The 16,702-nt window shown below is 36.2% G+C and overlaps 1 protein-coding gene across 2 annotated transcripts; it reads right to left on the reverse strand.

Moving 5' to 3' along the window:
* Nucleotides 1–259: 259 nt before the first annotated feature.
* Nucleotides 260–15,747, reverse strand: LOC144023371 (natural resistance-associated macrophage protein 2-like). Of its 2 annotated transcripts, XM_077528693.1 has the most exons (17): nt 15,557–15,747; nt 12,371–12,454; nt 11,125–11,264; nt 10,827–10,946; nt 10,420–10,539; nt 9,792–9,898; nt 9,622–9,692; nt 9,472–9,539; nt 9,231–9,386; nt 8,720–8,878; nt 8,560–8,646; nt 7,303–7,422; nt 7,069–7,218; nt 6,907–6,980; nt 6,259–6,412; nt 5,146–5,199; nt 260–2,247 (listed from the first exon to the last, which is right to left on the reverse strand). In XM_077528693.1, the coding sequence occupies exons 2-17, from the start codon at nt 12,402–12,404 to the stop codon at nt 2,176–2,178; spliced, it is 1,686 nt and encodes a 561-aa protein (XP_077384819.1). In that variant the 5' UTR covers nt 12,405–12,454; nt 15,557–15,747; the 3' UTR covers nt 260–2,175. The 2 variants fall into 2 exon arrangements, with proteins under 2 accessions (XP_077384819.1, XP_077384820.1); XM_077528694.1 differs by lacking the exon at nt 260–2,247 and having other exon boundaries at nt 2,743–5,199; nt 15,557–15,746.
* Between the last annotated feature and the right edge of the window lie 955 nt (nt 15,748–16,702).

The raw sequence follows: 16,702 nt of genomic DNA on the forward strand, positions 1-16,702 counted from the left end.
ACTTCAAATCCCTATATTTGAAAACAGACATCTCTACTTTCTGCATCTTTGTCAACAGTGACTTCTTTTGTCAAGCTCAACAGATGATGAAAAAGATATACGTAACGGTAGATTAAGTCATCTGCGGTTGAGATCTTGTGGAAGGTGATATGTTCGTCAGATTTAATGTGTAATGGGAAAATAGTAATTCATATTTTACCGCAAACAAATTTCTGTAACATTCATGAACACGGTGGAGTTAAGACAACAGACCTTTTAATTCAAAATTCATTTCGTGTTTATTAAATTACAAAAATACATAACACAAGGTATACATTTATAAATGTAACGTGGTTTAAAAAAAATGGGAATCACAGTAGTGTCAATACTGTGTGATAATATAAAATTATATCATTTAAAAAAACAATGTCAGTTTCTTGGCTTTACAGCTGGTTTATCATGTAAAATGGTTGTGGTCTATATGGTCATCCATCATTAGGTTTATCATGTACACATTTGCATTTTTTAAGTGTGAATCGGTTGTTCCACACAAAGATTATTTTTACTTTTCTTTTTTTAAGAACATAAAAATTGGATTCCAGTTGGAATTAACATGTATGTACCAAGTGGGACAGACCATAAATGTTAAAAAACAAAAAAAAAAAAAAAAATCCCAGGACAAAATAAAGCTAGAAGGCAAAAAAATGGGGATACATTTTCACCCAAAAAATAAAGATAAAAATAAGAGACAATTTTTGGTCCTGTAGTTAAACCTTCAGAAAGATTTGTGGTGTTTTTTTGGTCGCTGCTGATAGATATGAGGCGCACAAGTGGAGGCACTGTAGAAGACACGTGCAATTGAGGATTTCGTCATATAAATAAAGCGCATTTAACAAGGCTGAATTGTGTGGTTTAAATAATTTAATCCCACTTTCTGATTATGCCAGTTAAGTGCAGGACAACATTAGTTTTTTTTTTTTTTTGGTTTAAATTCAAGTAAGCACTTTTTTTTTTTAAGTACCAAGTATTGACCAGCGGCTACATATTGTAGAGCTGCTCACTGACACTTATGAGCTCAAGCATATTGAACAAAAAAGGCCACATGATAAATAATAACGGAGGTTCAGCAAATGTTACCACCCACAACGCAAAACTTTACTTGCTTTCTCATATTCAGCAGTCCCCTAACATACCGCACTTCACTTAAAAATATGCACTTCACTTAAATAAGTGGACTCAGCATAAATTACCAAATATATAAAATACCAAAGTAACAGTGGTCACGAAATGACCAAATTAAACTCACATTAAATGTTCAGCAGGCTCCCTACCATAAATTTAACAAGCGTCCAAAAAATTATACACACTGTAACTAAAAAAGTACTATGAAATACAATGTCATATTGTACACTTTTTCAATATACATGTATAAATACACTGATACAACTATTTATAGATTGTACATCATGTGCGAGTAGCTCTGACACACATATACAATTTAAAAAAAAAAAAAAAGAAGAAGCTAACTCCACAATATTGGGATGACATGGCACACACAAAAATCCCTTTTTTTTCTTATGGGATTTTTCTTATTTAATCTGTTCACTTATTTTTCTTAGACATTGTAATAGTAACTCAATATTTATGTTATGAATATAGTGAAGCCCACATTTATTCGTATTAAAATTGTGAGTAAAATCCCCCCTGAAAAAATATTTTTCTTGGCTGAACTTTGTTCAACATTTAGAAGATATACATGACGCATTGACAAAGAGTATAAATAACTTTTTCTCAAAAAAGAAAAAAAAATGCTATAATAATTAACAGCTAAAATACACAATTCAAGAACAGCAATAATTTTGTATACATACGTATTTTTTTTTTCAACATAATATAACTTTTTTTTGTCTTTTTATATTTTAAGGAAATATTTTTTTGCATTGGTGTTTTGGTACCTTCTTCTGTTGCATTATTTATTTTATTCACATAATTCTAAGGAAAGTAATTAAAAAAAAAGTGCAAGACGGGCCCTTGCAATCAGAAACTTGGCAGAGATTGCAGAGGTATTTGATTTCAACAGCATCAACAACAGTCTCAGACATTTTAAGGGCACTTTGAAGTGGAAGGCACTGACAGATGAAGATGCAAAGATACTGGCCATGCTACAGTGGGTGTGTCGTCCACCTGCGACGTCTTCTATCTCTCGATCATAGTGTCCACGTCCATGTCATTCAATAAGTAAATATCTGTGTGCCGTGCAAGCCCCATCTGCAGGCGAGAGGAAGGAGAAATGGACATTTCATCAGACTTGGAAGCTTAACTAAGTTAATTGGTAAAAAGATTTCCTTATTGATTATTCTTAGTGTTAACAATCAATTTGTAAGTTTGTATTTTAAATGCAGAGGAGAGCAACATATAGGGAAATAAGTTAAAATAACACATAGTACTTATTTGGGCCTATTTGTGCATCTGTGCAGAATCAAAGCGGTGATTTTTGACAAACAAACATAAGAGGAGGATAATCACATGACTGGTGATTTGAATTAGTGATTTGAGGGTGCTCACCTTTCCTCATTTAACCCGGGAAAGTCCTGCAAAAAGAGTATTTCACACCACGCACATTGCTCCTGTCCATTGATTAGAGAACGGTTCCGCATTCTCTCGCATCCAGAGAATGTTATAATAGACTATCGTGGTGCTATTACAAGTAATCGTACTATTTTTATGAAGCTAAAATTTAGAATTCAGACATAAGACACCATGTAAGCAGTCCATCCTGTTTATTTTTAAATAAATGGCGAGTCTCAGTCAAGAAGCAAAGGACAGAAGTAAGACAACAACTGTACACAATACTGCATTCATGTTTTTCTCTGCAACAGATCGAATGTGCATCAACACAAAAGGAAGGGACATATTTTTATGAAAGAAAATTAATCACAATGATGTGCTTGATGACATGAAAATGCTTCGTAATCCTTTTAAAACGTGAATACTGATGTTATGATTGTGGTTTTTATAAAAGCTATTTGTCAGGGAAACAAAAATAGGGTGTGTTTTGTATTTAACACTGTGCTTTAGGTTTTGTACAAAACATTACTAAATGTTGGCCGATTATAGTTGGCCGGAGCTTGAAAGCAAATTTCCACGCAAAAACACTTTGAACTACACTGATGAACCTGTCATGTGTGCAAAATAATACTGCCACTTAAGTGACAGAAGGTGAGCCCTATGAAGAAAAAAACATGGCGGGTAAAGGAAATATATTAGGAATTTAAAAAAAAAAAATATATATATATATATCACAACTAATATTTGATTCATGTAAATAATTCATTTAATGCAGCCTGGAATTTTTAACTTCATGAAGGTATTTTTTTTTGTAATTTTTTTATTATTTCAAGATGTCAAAAAAATTTAATAATTAGTTTTCTTTATGGTTAACCTTCTTAGTTCTTATAACACAAATTCCACTCAGGAAGGACAGTGCTGGGACTTGAACCAACTAAGTGTGGACTAAGGATGACATGCTAACCCGTCAACCACCGTGCTACCAATACACTACATATAAATGAAATGAATACATTATTATTTATTGTTTGATGAATTCATGATCTTAGTTATCAAAACCGTCAGCTGCAGCTACGTTGTAATGCTCTTTCTGGTTTTACGAGTATAGAATGTAGTATACAAGTATGTTTTAGTATAGCATGTGGACCCTCATTCTAAAATTGGAGATTTCTTCCCATTGAATACCACGTCGCCATTAACTGGTTTGGATTGAAGCACACAAACAAACAAAGCAATGTAAAGAATACTGAGGCATTTACCGGTATATATTTTATAGTGTATTGTAACATAAGATGCAATTTATATTTACAAATGGAGAGGGATTCTAACTTTTAATGTTAGATTAAAATGTGGATACAACATTCATCATGTCAAAAAGACAAAGAAGTAAAGAAAAAAAAAAGAAAAGAAAAAACAAAAAAAACAAAAACATTTTTACCACGGATGCACAAATAAAGATATCAGGCCCCATTCCGCGCCATTAAACTTGGTCGAATGAAATGTGTCTATAGTTTACCAGGTTGTGTTTCACCTACTTTGTATGACCTAATGTCACTTATATTTGATCCCTTTTACTGAGTAATACAGTAATACAGCGAATAAAATGAAAACAGTTATCTCAGAGACTACATATCAGGTCACACTAAATAAAGGATCAGTGCAACTGCATGGCACTGATTAATACTTAGAAGTTGGACTTGAAATCTAACTAGACGTAATGACATGCAATCATCTAAGCATAATTGTGCAAATATTCCCCTTCAGTGCCTTGGACATGTTACAGCCTCACAATATCAAAACACAATTATGCTGGATATTATTTGGCATAACAATTCTGACTTTTCAGTCCTAACATATGAAAAACTTGTGATGCAGCAAATAAAAATGGAGAAATCCAGTGATCCAACTGCATCAGGTTAATTTGACAATGATATAAACTGGAATGCATTAAAAAAAATAAATAAAAAAAATTGCACATTTAAATGAATTAGAAAAATTTCAGTCACTGAACTCATTCACTGCCTTTTATCTACGACTGCAACTGTCTGTCGTGTGAACATTTTTCGCCTCCTTCACTGACCTGAAACAACAAACTTAAGTTAAATTAAGCTTGTTGAAATGATGTCCGCTTCCCCAGTTTGAGGTATTCACACCATTCAAAATATACTGGCTGAACATTTTGCAGCTTTAAAGATTTTAATAAAAAATAAAAATAAAAATGTAGTATTATTTGTGCTTTGCCATATGAAAGCAAACACGGTGCAACCTGTAAAGTCAGCGTCCTGGAACAGATTGCGTTCAACCTTGTCGATTTTATAAAATTAGATTCATACAGAAGTAGATTTATATTCTGGCATGCAAAGTCAAACACTATCCTGATGTCGACTTTACATACGCAGATTCTGAAAGCCGGTCTGACACCGAGAATAACATGAAAGGTCGATGGGGAAAACGCTTCGACAAACTCCAACAGTCCCAGATGAGTACAGAGCTCAGAGTCTTCAGAAGAAAGAGGAACGCTGCTGGTTACTGTGCTGTTCATCTCTAGGAGTCGCACTCAGACTGTTCCTCTATGAACACAGCAGGTCGATTGCTTACCCTGCTGCCAAAGTCCAGGCAGGAGACCCCCAGGGCGACCAAACAGTGCCACGCCTGCGCAAAAACACAGAAACAGAAAAGACATTGGGTGGAATGTGGAACAGACGGTTTATTTGCTTGCTCATTAGTGTAAAATGTAGTCCAAAATGTGAGTATTATGCTATAAGCCACATCCACTTAATGTATTAAAAAAAAAAAAAAAAAAAATCAATTAAAAAAAAAAAAAGAGAGAGAGAATCTGAACATTTTTCCACATAGAGCACCTGAAAAAAACAATAAAATGTAAACCGATTTTGGGGAGTTAAGGAAAAGCTGAGAATAGCCAGGAAGGTGACCTTTCAGGAAAAGAGGAAAAACGCCAAATAAGACGCATTTTTAAAAATTGAAACTTTGGGGGTGGGTGGTGGGGGGCTATGGGAATTCCTGTTTACACTCTGAACTTTACAACGGCGTATTAGGGCCACATTTAAATATATATTTTTAGAAGGGGGGCAATATTCCGAGAAAAAACTCACAAATTTGCAACTTTATAAAGTGGTACATTTGCAAGAAAAAAAAAAAACTTGAAATAAACTTGGAAGCATTATTTCTCGCTTTAGCTGCCGTGTATTGACGAGTAAAGTTTAGCTTAGGAAGAAATCAGTCTCCATCCTGCCTTTTCATTATATAAAGAGTGTTCCATTATCCCCCAAAGAATCCTCACTTAGGTCCTGGTGGACAAAATCCAGCGCACCTCATCCAAACTATAACTAGGCTACATGTATTTGTCGTAGTTTGAGGTTTTTTTTTTCTTTTGAGAGCTTTTTTCCTCGCAAATTTGCCACTTCATAAAGAGTCAAATTTGTGAGTTTTTTCTCTCTCGGAATATTACCTCAAATAAATAAATAAATAAATAAAATAATAAGATAATGATAATAATAATAATAAAATAATGATAATGATAATGATAATAATAATAATAAATGGCCTAACTACAAAAAAATAATAATAAAAAAATCCTGCCATCTCCCCCCCCTTTGGTGGCACAGAAATGTTCAAATATGAGAATGCTTCGATTGTAAAACACTCCCAAAGTAATTAGCTATTGAATAATGCAGCAGTAGATCAACTCACCAGGTAGCCTACAAAGCCCAGATAGGCGACGGAGAGCAGAGCGGCCAGGACGTAGAGCAACACGCTGTGTAGAGTCGCCACATAAACCACCACAAAGTACATGTTGATGGCGCAAACCAACAGGATGACAAGACCACCACCGATCTTCCAAAACCTGAAGGAAATAATAAGATACTTTCATTTTTATAGATGCTAGATATGGACATGGACAATAACGAAAACTCTATTGGCTAAAGTCGCATTGACGCCTGAAGGGACTGGAGAGAAAATGACCCATAGCATCTCACAAAAGTGTACACCCCTCACATTTTTTGTAAATATTTGATCAAATATTTTTAAATAAAACTGAGGAAATGACACTTCTCTACAATTTAAAGTTGTCAGCGTACAGCTTGCATGACAGTGTCGAATGTGCACTACAACATAAATTCTTCTTCTTAAAGCCCTGGCCATCTTTAAGTAGAGTAACAATTCTTTATTTTTCAGTTCCTCAAAGTTATTTGCCATTAGGTGAGAGAGTACTCATGTTTGTGAGAAACTGTTACTTGTTCTACATAACAAGATTCATGAGGAACAAAGGGATCTGTCTCAAAACGTTTGTCAACAGAGCAAAGTTAGTCACTTTCTAGACAGTCGTAGTTTGCTTACAAGCCATTTGCAAAGTCGTTCATGATGGACGTCAGGCTGGTGAAGGTCAAAATTGGGATCAAGGCAAAAGGAAGCTGAAGGACGAAAAGCAGAATTAGTTGTATACATCCTCTATCAAAATATCTCACAGGCAATGCATGTACTAAAAAGTCAGAGTCAGACCTGCATGCTTTGCAGCACGTTAAGGAAGTCGTTCATCCCAGTCAGATGCTGCACATCCTGGAAGATGGCGACAAGCAGCGTCGGCGTGATGGCGATGGAACGCGTTAGCAGCACTCGCGCGAACCGAGACCATCGCAGGTTTAAGAAACCCTTACCAAATAGTGAGGGGAGAAAACATGAGCACATTATCTTTCTTTGTTTCGATCTACATTGTTAGCAATCACGCAAACGTACCTCCATAACAAACTGTCCAGAGTAGGTGCCTGTCATTGTGGAGCTCTGTCCTGCTGCAAGGATGCCGATGGCCCAGATGTACAGCGCGGCAGGGCCAAAGAAGCAGCCCAGAACCACACCCTGAATAATAAGTGACATAAAAAAATAAAATGTTACATATTAAGTATTTTTCCAATGCACTCAACTTGTATGCTAATCATGCAAAAAAAAAAAAGGCCATTCACTAAATTTTACTTCCACAGTGACATTTATTAACCTTCAAAGCAGATTGATAGCTCTTTTGTCAACTTGCTATTTTATTTACTCGATCCATGGCAAAGAAAGACTAGCTTCACCAAGCAATTAACTTCAGAAAAATAAGTGCCTTCACTACTGTCACTGTAAGATCTGCCTAAAACAAAATGGTGATTTAAGTATACTCAACAAAGTTAACATAAAACATAATACGGTATTATAATTCCGTAAAGTGCCTCATAGCGGTTTACAGCAAAGATACCACAAGCGTTAATAAGGTTGAGTTTGCTAATTGCTAATTGCTCGACCGTCATATACAAAACCACATTCAGACTTTTGTGAAGTTTGAGGTCTCTTAAAAGGCCAAGTCAGCCCCAAAATTTTCTTTAATGCGTGCTCCCACTGGTCCACTAAGCATGGCATTCTGATTCATATTGATTTTGTGGAATATGCAAAATAAAAAGGTAAATCCACCCATTTTTGTCCAATACAAGGAAGCCATTTTGCCACTTGTCGTCAACTGAACATGACATCACAGTTGCTCAGGGTTCAGGTAACGACCAATCACAGTTCAGCTTGCAAACATCACATGACCAAACCCAGAAAACAGGTGAGCTGTGATTGGTCATTGCAACTGTGACGTCATATACAAGTGACAGCAAGCGGCAAAATGGCCACTCACTCACGGCAAAAAAAAACAAAAAACATACATTTTGCTGCTTAACTCATATTTCACAAACGCAATATTGCTCAGAGTAGCATGTTTAGACAGGCAGGGCTGCAAAGAACATATTAATTATCAATTCAATATTAATTATTAAAAACTACATTTTTCTCTCCAAAAAACGGATCATGCAGCATTTGAAAGTGAAGGCACCATCTAATATGCCAATTATAACGGGCATTACCTCCCCAAAGAGTTGCATGAGGTTTTCTGCTATTTAGTTGAAATAAATGTGCTTCCTTTGGCTTATAATTAAACTTCTTAAAAATCTTACACCAAGTATTGATGAACAGACGTACCCCCTTGTAGATATCGACCTCCAGTGTTTCATTGTTGTTAGGAAAGAGACCTTGGTGAGGGATGCTGGTTACATTGCACTCGCGGTTCTGCACCAGAAAATAAATATGAACACTGTAGTGCACTTCAGTCTGATTGCTAAATACACTTTAGTATACCCACCACATCACTGTTGGTCTTATTGTAGAAGGCTTGGGCAAAAACAGCTACAACAAAGACGTTGATGAGGAATGAGATGAAGAGAGCGATGGTCGACTCGATGAAGTAATACTTGTTGGCCTCCTTCACTTCTTTCTTGTTTCGACGGTCAATATCACGAGACTGGTGCATGGGGAATGGAAAGAGAGTTAATATTATTTATTATTTTCACACAAACAAGTCATTTAAAACGCTATTAGTAAACACTGATACCAGCAGGGTTGCCACTGGCAATAATGTAACAAATGCAATACTGTGGCATTATTAAATTACATCTCTGACAGATTAAATAAAAAAAGAAAAAGCATTATATTTGTAAATATATTTTTTTCCATACAGTCTTAGAGTACATGCAAGTGTACTTCAGCAACTCTAGATTAAATTATATTAACGACGTACAGTAAATTTAAATTTGAATATGCAGGGGTTCAATGTATTCCTCATTGAATTCTTTACTGATAAAAACAATTCTCACTTTGACGAGAGCCGAGTGAAGGTAGATATTGTGCGGCATGATGACAGCGCCTACGATGCCAACAGCCTGCTCCAGTTGCGTGGGCCCACAGCCGGCACAGTACGGCACAAACATGCCCTTCAGGACCTCCCCCTGGTCTGGTTTCACAAGCACATACTACAGAGAGAAAAGCAAAGAGTTAAAAACATTGATAAGCCTTGGTCGAATAAAAGTGGTGGCGGGAAATGAGGAGAAATATTACCTCATAACCAAAACTTATAGCCATTACAGTGATAAGAAAGCCGAAGAAAGCTTCAAGTTTCCTCAGGCCTACAAAAGGGATCAGACAGAGTCAACGCTGAGACACACTGATTTGATTTAAAAAAAAAATAAATAAAAAATCATCACATACCGTATTTGTCCAAAAAGAGGAACACAAATGTATCGGTAATGGTGATGAGCACTCCAGCCCATAAAGGAATCCTGCAGGAAGACGGAAAAGGAAAAATGTGACATTGACCTACCATGACAAAAATATTTGACTTTTATGGAGCAGTAGTAAAGATACGCTAGATACAGTACCTGCCCGCAGAGAGAAGATTGAGAGCTATTGCACAGCCAATCACCTCCTGCATGTCTGAGCCAATAATCGCCAACTCCACCATTATCCACAGTATGATTCGTGGGACCTGCAGGAAAGAGTGCACAATTTTACTGTATTTACTTGTATTCTAGAAGAAGAAAAAAATCTTTCATGAGAATGAAACACCCTAAGTCTAAAAAAGCAGCCTCATCTTACATAGTCCCCAATTAATTGTCAGCTGAGTCAATCCAGTAGAATAAATAAACACCTCCCCACAGTTTTTTTTTCCCCCGCTCAAGGGGGAAAAAAACAAGTATCACTAGGTGGTTGCGCTGACACCACAGATATGTAAATCTGTAGTTATGTGGAGTTAGAGATGTTCTGCAACTTGTGCACAGCCTTCTAGAGCAAAAACTGCTATTCAGTTTCACCGCTAACCAAGTAAAATCAGCGATTGAAAAACAAAAAAACAAAAGATCTGACATTTCTCACTTTTACTAAAGCCTCGACTAATAAAAACCTAGCTAAGACCCCTCTTTTTTTCCTCTGTAGTTGGGTTAAAAAAAAAAAAAAAAAATCCCATGTTGCCAATGTTATTCTTATCTAAACAGGAGTGTGGATACTCACAGTGGAATACTGCCGGTTGCAGACTTCCGCCAGGTGCATTCCCGTGACGACGCCGAGACGTGCTGCCAACCTCTGCAACAGCAGTCCAATGACGGTGGCTGCTAATAGCACCCATAGGAGCTGAGGAGGAGGAAAAGAAGATCAGCAGGAGATTCATTGGATGGAGTTTGGGCTGCGCAAATAATGGCTTGAAAATAAAGTCTATTTTTTTCACAAAATTACAATTTTATTGGATTATTTTCCCTCTTTTTAATTATCCTGATAAATAAACTGATAAAAATGATTTGTCATCCAGCCCTAGATGGAAAAGTATTTGACATAAAACTAACAGCTAAATAGTATCCCTTAGTTTCACACAATGTGATTCATGATAGGTAGTGTCTATTCAAATATTCCCACGCTTTCACCTTAAATCCAGCTTCTGCGCCAGACTGCAGGTCAGACTCAATGTTCCCTGGATCCAAATAAGCAATGCTCATCAAGAACCCGGGTCCAGTAAAAGCCCAGAGTTTCCTAAAACTGAAAACCTGAATAACAAATGAATAGAGCAGGTGACTTAGTTATCTCCTTTAATTAATCTGCAAAATAAAAGAGGAAATAAACACCATTAATTGCACATTACACTCAAAAGATGTTAACCATGCTCATCGAGTTACATACCAAGGATCGGTTCATTTAGAAGTTGTTTTATGAGTCAGACAATACCTGATTGACATCTTCGGGAATGGCCACCTTCTCTTCAAAGTATGTGGAGAAGGGCTCATCTATGTCCGCGGGGGAGGCTGGAGGAGTGATGGAGCTGTACTGGTTGGTCTCCGTGTCCCCGTTGTCATAAGGGGAGTCCTCTAAAAAGAAAACACACAAAAAACAGTATGCTATTGCAATACCCCTACAACAAGTCACAATCATTTCATGACTCCCACATCACTCACCAGGCCAGGCTCCATCTTCTAAAGCCACACACACTCAAAGTTACAGAATTATAGGGTAGAATATGAGGATGGCAACCCCAAGTGGACAACAATAATACCTGCACCTAACAGGCACATTTTGCGGTTTAATAATACAAAAACAATTTTTATCCAATTTATTGACGGGATGATTGGTAGAATCATTGATTTGAAAAATATTTGACAGGCAGTCCTAGAAAACAGGAGTGAGATTTCGTTAACGAAGAGGGAAAATGATCAATTCTGAATGCGATTGTTTACCCAAATATTTTTCCAAATAAATCATTCAACTCAAATGATCAGATTGTAGGCTTTAATGAAACTCACAGTAATATGTACAGAGTAAGTGGAAAGTATGACTACTTTCTGGATTAAACATAATTATTAACTACCGGTAGTTGTTTTTATGAGCAGAAACAGTCATTGTAAAACAAACTACAAGGGGAAAGCTACTCATGTCCATTTAAAAGGTAAGAAAGTGAGCATTCTAGTTTCCTGCTTTAGTTCATTAATGACAACAAAACAGCCCCAAAGGACAACATGGGCTTGACTGACCAGTGACTCTAAATTACCCAACTCAGCCTTTTTAAATGTCGAAACACTCTGACATTACATCAAAAAAGAATTTCCTGGAGCAGCACAGATGTGTGTCAACATATCACCGCGTGCGGGCGCACAAATAGAGCTAACTAAACTTTAGCCCTAATGTTACTCATACAGTAATTAATTTCACGAACTGGAACTCAGAAGTCAAAATTGGACCAAATTCTTAAAAAATAAAATAAATAAATTGATTTGGGAAACATAATACTGTACATCAACTTTTTTTTTGTAGGTCTAGTATCACCAAGAAAAGATTTTCAATTGAGGAAAAAAAAAAAGCCCTTGTGGCATAACATTGATAAGAATGAAGTACTGCTATACTAATTTCAAGGTGAACACGTGCGTGTGCGTACATGTTTGTGTGCGCTGCTCATGTTTCTGTTGTTGTAATCTGTTACCTTGGAGGAGGTCTCCATCCTGCTGGGCCTTCATCAGGGCAGGCCGATAGATCCCTGAGAACTTGAGGGATGACTTTCAGCCTCCTAACAAAAAGAAACCAGAACAATCTCCATATTTTACTGAAGCCTGAAAGTTTTTTTATTTTTTAAAACGTGCACAAATCCCTTGACTACTTTGAAATAATTACATAAAGTAGTATTTTGTGGTAAGTAAAGCACCACATTTCACTGTATTATTGATGGTGTTGCAGGATTAGGGAACCACACCACAATGTATGCTTGACTTTTTAGATGTCGTGAATCGTGATTAAATTCATTTGAGAATATATTGCAATCATTTTAGTTCCTGTAACTTCCGCTTTATCTTCTTTCAAATAGAAAATGTTTGGGTGACCTACTAAGGCAAAAGTTTCCCTTCCATTTGGATGACACCTTCCTCCTACATTTTTTAAACTCTTGATATCAGACTTTCTTTGATGTCAGCACTCCCAAGGATGAAATTCCATTCCAGGGGAAGGGCAGAACCTCGAAACATTTAGTTTTCTCTGACACAGACTGGGCACATGACTGTAAGGATCATGAGGCCACTTCTCCACCCAGTCAATGTTTCACTTCCTCAGCAATTAATATTTTGTGACTCAGTTTGGATTTGTAGGATAACAGGATAATTTCTTGGATAATTTGATTAATTATTTATTTGAGTAAATTAACAACAATATGACGTTGACAACCTGAGTCTTTTTTTGTTGTTGTTGCCATTATGCCTCAACGAGAATGTGTAATTATCTATTCACTTGTTGCACGGTCTATTAAATTATATACACAACACTAGGGGTGTTAAAAAAAAATCGATTCGGCGATATATCGCGATACTACATCGCGCGATTCTCGAATCGATTCAATAATCGGCAGAATCGATTTTTTTTTTTTTTTTTTTTTTTTTTTTTTAGGATTCACACCTTGAGCATGGAAGAATGTTATATGAACGGAACATTAAGCCTTAATATTTTATTTTAATGCTGTTCAAACATGAAACAGATTACAACCTCTATAAGACTGAAATTTCAGATAAATAAACAATACATTTTCATATAAATCTTACACTCTACAAGCTTACTGATTAGTATTTTCTAAATTTGAATGAAAAAAATCGCAACAATCGACTTATAAATTCGTATCGGGATTAATCTGTATCGAATCGAATCGTGACCTGTGAATCGTGATACGAATCGAATCGTCAGGTACTAGGCAATTCACACCCCTACACAACACACTCGATTTTTTGGACTGTCTTATTACTGTAGATTATTTTCTGCTGATAGCATTTACAATGAGTTCCATACACAGTTGAGGACTTTACCAAAATTCCGTTTTATAGGAAAACAATCAGCATTCCTTAGCTGCCTGGGAAACGTGAAAAGTGAGTAAATACAAATACAAATTTCTTTATTTGCAATAGGGCTTTGTCCTTACTGCATAGTGTATAATGCTAATTTCTATGGAAAAGAATGCATTGTAAAAACAAATCTAGCTAGCATGTCCACTGTAGATTCAATCATTTGACTACTATAGTTGATGACTGGTCATGTGGTGCTGTCTAATGGAGTACTTTGCCATTCCATATGAGGCCAGTGGGTCACACATGTTCACTTGATCCACATAACATTCCCACAATAGACTGATTATAACAGGCTTTACTTTAGTATAAAACAGGACCAAATGCACATGTGAATTCAAAGAATACGTTGGAAGTTGGATGCACTAAGAGTTTTTATTAGAGATAATTTTAAAGTGACACATTTTCATGCCTGTAATAAGCAATATTACTAGGGGTAAAGGTGTGTCATGCACTAAATTCCAGTGGAGAACATACCGTCTTATGTGTCAGCACTAATGCCTTCTGCTTCTTATGTGAGCAGTATTTAAGTAATTGCCTGCATTCTTGTAAACTTTGTGTCAATGTAGTGCCTTGGTCATTGAAAGAGAATTTTGAATTTGACGGTGACCCCCAACAAAAAACAATCTGGAAAATAAGTTATTTAAAAAGTAAAAAAAATTGAAGAAAATCATGGTGAAAGAATGACTTTTTTTTTTTTTAATTTAATTTATATATTTTTTGCTGTCAAATGTGTCAAATTTACCTCGATCAGCATTTAAGAGTGAAAGTGTTTTCTGTGCAGTTCAAGATTTTATGACGGTGGTGGTGACAGTTTGGACCCTGGAAGAACGTAGTCCAAAAATCTTTTATCTCAAATGGAATTGCTGTTTTGAAAGTCACTGATCAGTGTCGAAGAACATATTGCAGATTTGTTTGTACCACTGTATGCCATTTATTGGAATACTCAATTTTCACCCATTGACAAATACCAATTCTTCTAGATCTCAATGGGAAAAAAGTAACTGCGAGATAAGGCACTTTATCAGCACTTGGCAGCATTTACAATCGCAAGTGCACAACTGTGACAACTCCCAAACGAGCAAGTGGCATCTAATGGTAAAATATAACAGTCACAGGAGCTCAAGCTGGGGTTAACCTAAGAAAACATGCAACAACAATATGGTCTTGATTATTTCACTTGGGAATGACCAGCCTTGAATTGCAAAGGCTTGCTGCAGAACCAACAAACCAACACTGACTGCTGCCTCATTCAATGGAAACGCTTGCCTCAAATTCGCAATCAAAAGGTGATATTGGCAGGCTTTCATTGCCGTCCGGTACTATATGGAAAGTTGTATAGAGTATTTTACTAATATGAAAAATTATGAGCTATAAGGAAGTGGGAAAAACTGGTCCATCGAGGAGGCAACAGGGTGACTAGTAATGACGCAGGTTTATTACGGACTTTGACGACAGGATGATGGACTATTATGACGGGGATTTAGGTTTTACCTTAACTATAGTAAGTTTTTGTTATCAAAACTTAGAACCTCTTGTTCTGATGGCGTAGGTAAAGTAAAAGCAACTTACCCACATTGATTATTGTCTTTTTTGCATATGAGCCTTAGTACTCGACATGTTAAATCCTACCAACCGTATAAGAATTAAAACAAAAAACACACACACACAGCAGGTTGACAAAGTCATTATAAGCCACACAAGATAGCACATGCTACGTCCGTGTTAGCTAGCTTCCTAGATTGTATCGCGTAAAGTGACCTTTACCAAAGTATTTAAAACAACCTTACCTGATTGTGTATGGGAGAGCCACCAATATTGTAGTTCAGCAATGGTGTCCGATATCCTACACACAACATAGGTAAAAATGTAAAGTCAGAGAAGAGAATCAGATTTATCAGGTTGAACTAAAGCACATTTGTGTCTTGTCGGATCTTGCCAAGTCAACTTTTAGTTCAAGAGTCACTGCGCATGCTCAAACAGCGAACAGTTCCTCGATTGGTCAGCGAGTAAATGCCACCCATCTTATCCCTTGATTATGTCTGCCAGGTAAAATGTGGTAGACAACGCTACTGTTGTTTTTCACGTAAACCTTTTTGACAGATAGACCGATAAACAATTCGAATTTGCGGTTGAGGAACATATTTGTTATGTTCTGGGCTTTTGCAGTCAATGCGACATCTTGTGGAATTGAGACAGAACGATTTTGATTTCACTTTTGATTCTATTGGTCCATTGTTGCATTTTGCAAACATAATTTGTGACTTTGTGGCTAATACGTTGACAAAACATCTGCGAATAATGTGAATCCGCGGGTGCCAAACCGCGAGTAAGCGATGGGCGATTGTTTGGATTCTCACTCAGTAGTAAATCCCAGCATGGTCAGTAGGAGGCACTGTTGCCATTCCACGTGAAATCAAGTACAGTAAACCTGAGACTGGGTGAAGAATATTATTAAATTGGTTCAATTTATTTATTTATTTATTTATTTATTTATTTATTTATTCATTCATTCATTTATTTATTTTTTTCATTTATTAAAAAAAATAAAAAAAATAAATGAACGGGGACAGAAACCAAAAATGAGTAAAACTTGTAAAACCTGCCCCTAATTAACACAAAATGAACGACAGCTATGGTCAAGGTATGATCAAGGTATGGTCAAGGTAATGTATATCGGTCTATATGACAACATAACAATTTTACAAAATTACAAAAATAAATTCAATATCATAATTTACTGCTGCTACATATTGAAATTATATATATATATATATATATATATTAGCTAGCTATAGTTGTCAAAGAAATCAACATTTTCAGCTGAGCTGATGTATCCATATACATGCTAAAGAAGAAAATATGTGTCACTATTGAGCCACCATTTTCCCCTTAAAATTCCTGTGTGCTGCTTATGGTTTAACTTTTGACCTGTC

Source organism: Festucalex cinctus, chromosome 8, assembly GCF_051991245.1.
Source record: "Festucalex cinctus isolate MCC-2025b chromosome 8, RoL_Fcin_1.0, whole genome shotgun sequence".
In the NCBI taxonomy this organism is placed as follows: Eukaryota; Metazoa; Chordata; class Actinopteri; order Syngnathiformes; family Syngnathidae; genus Festucalex; species Festucalex cinctus.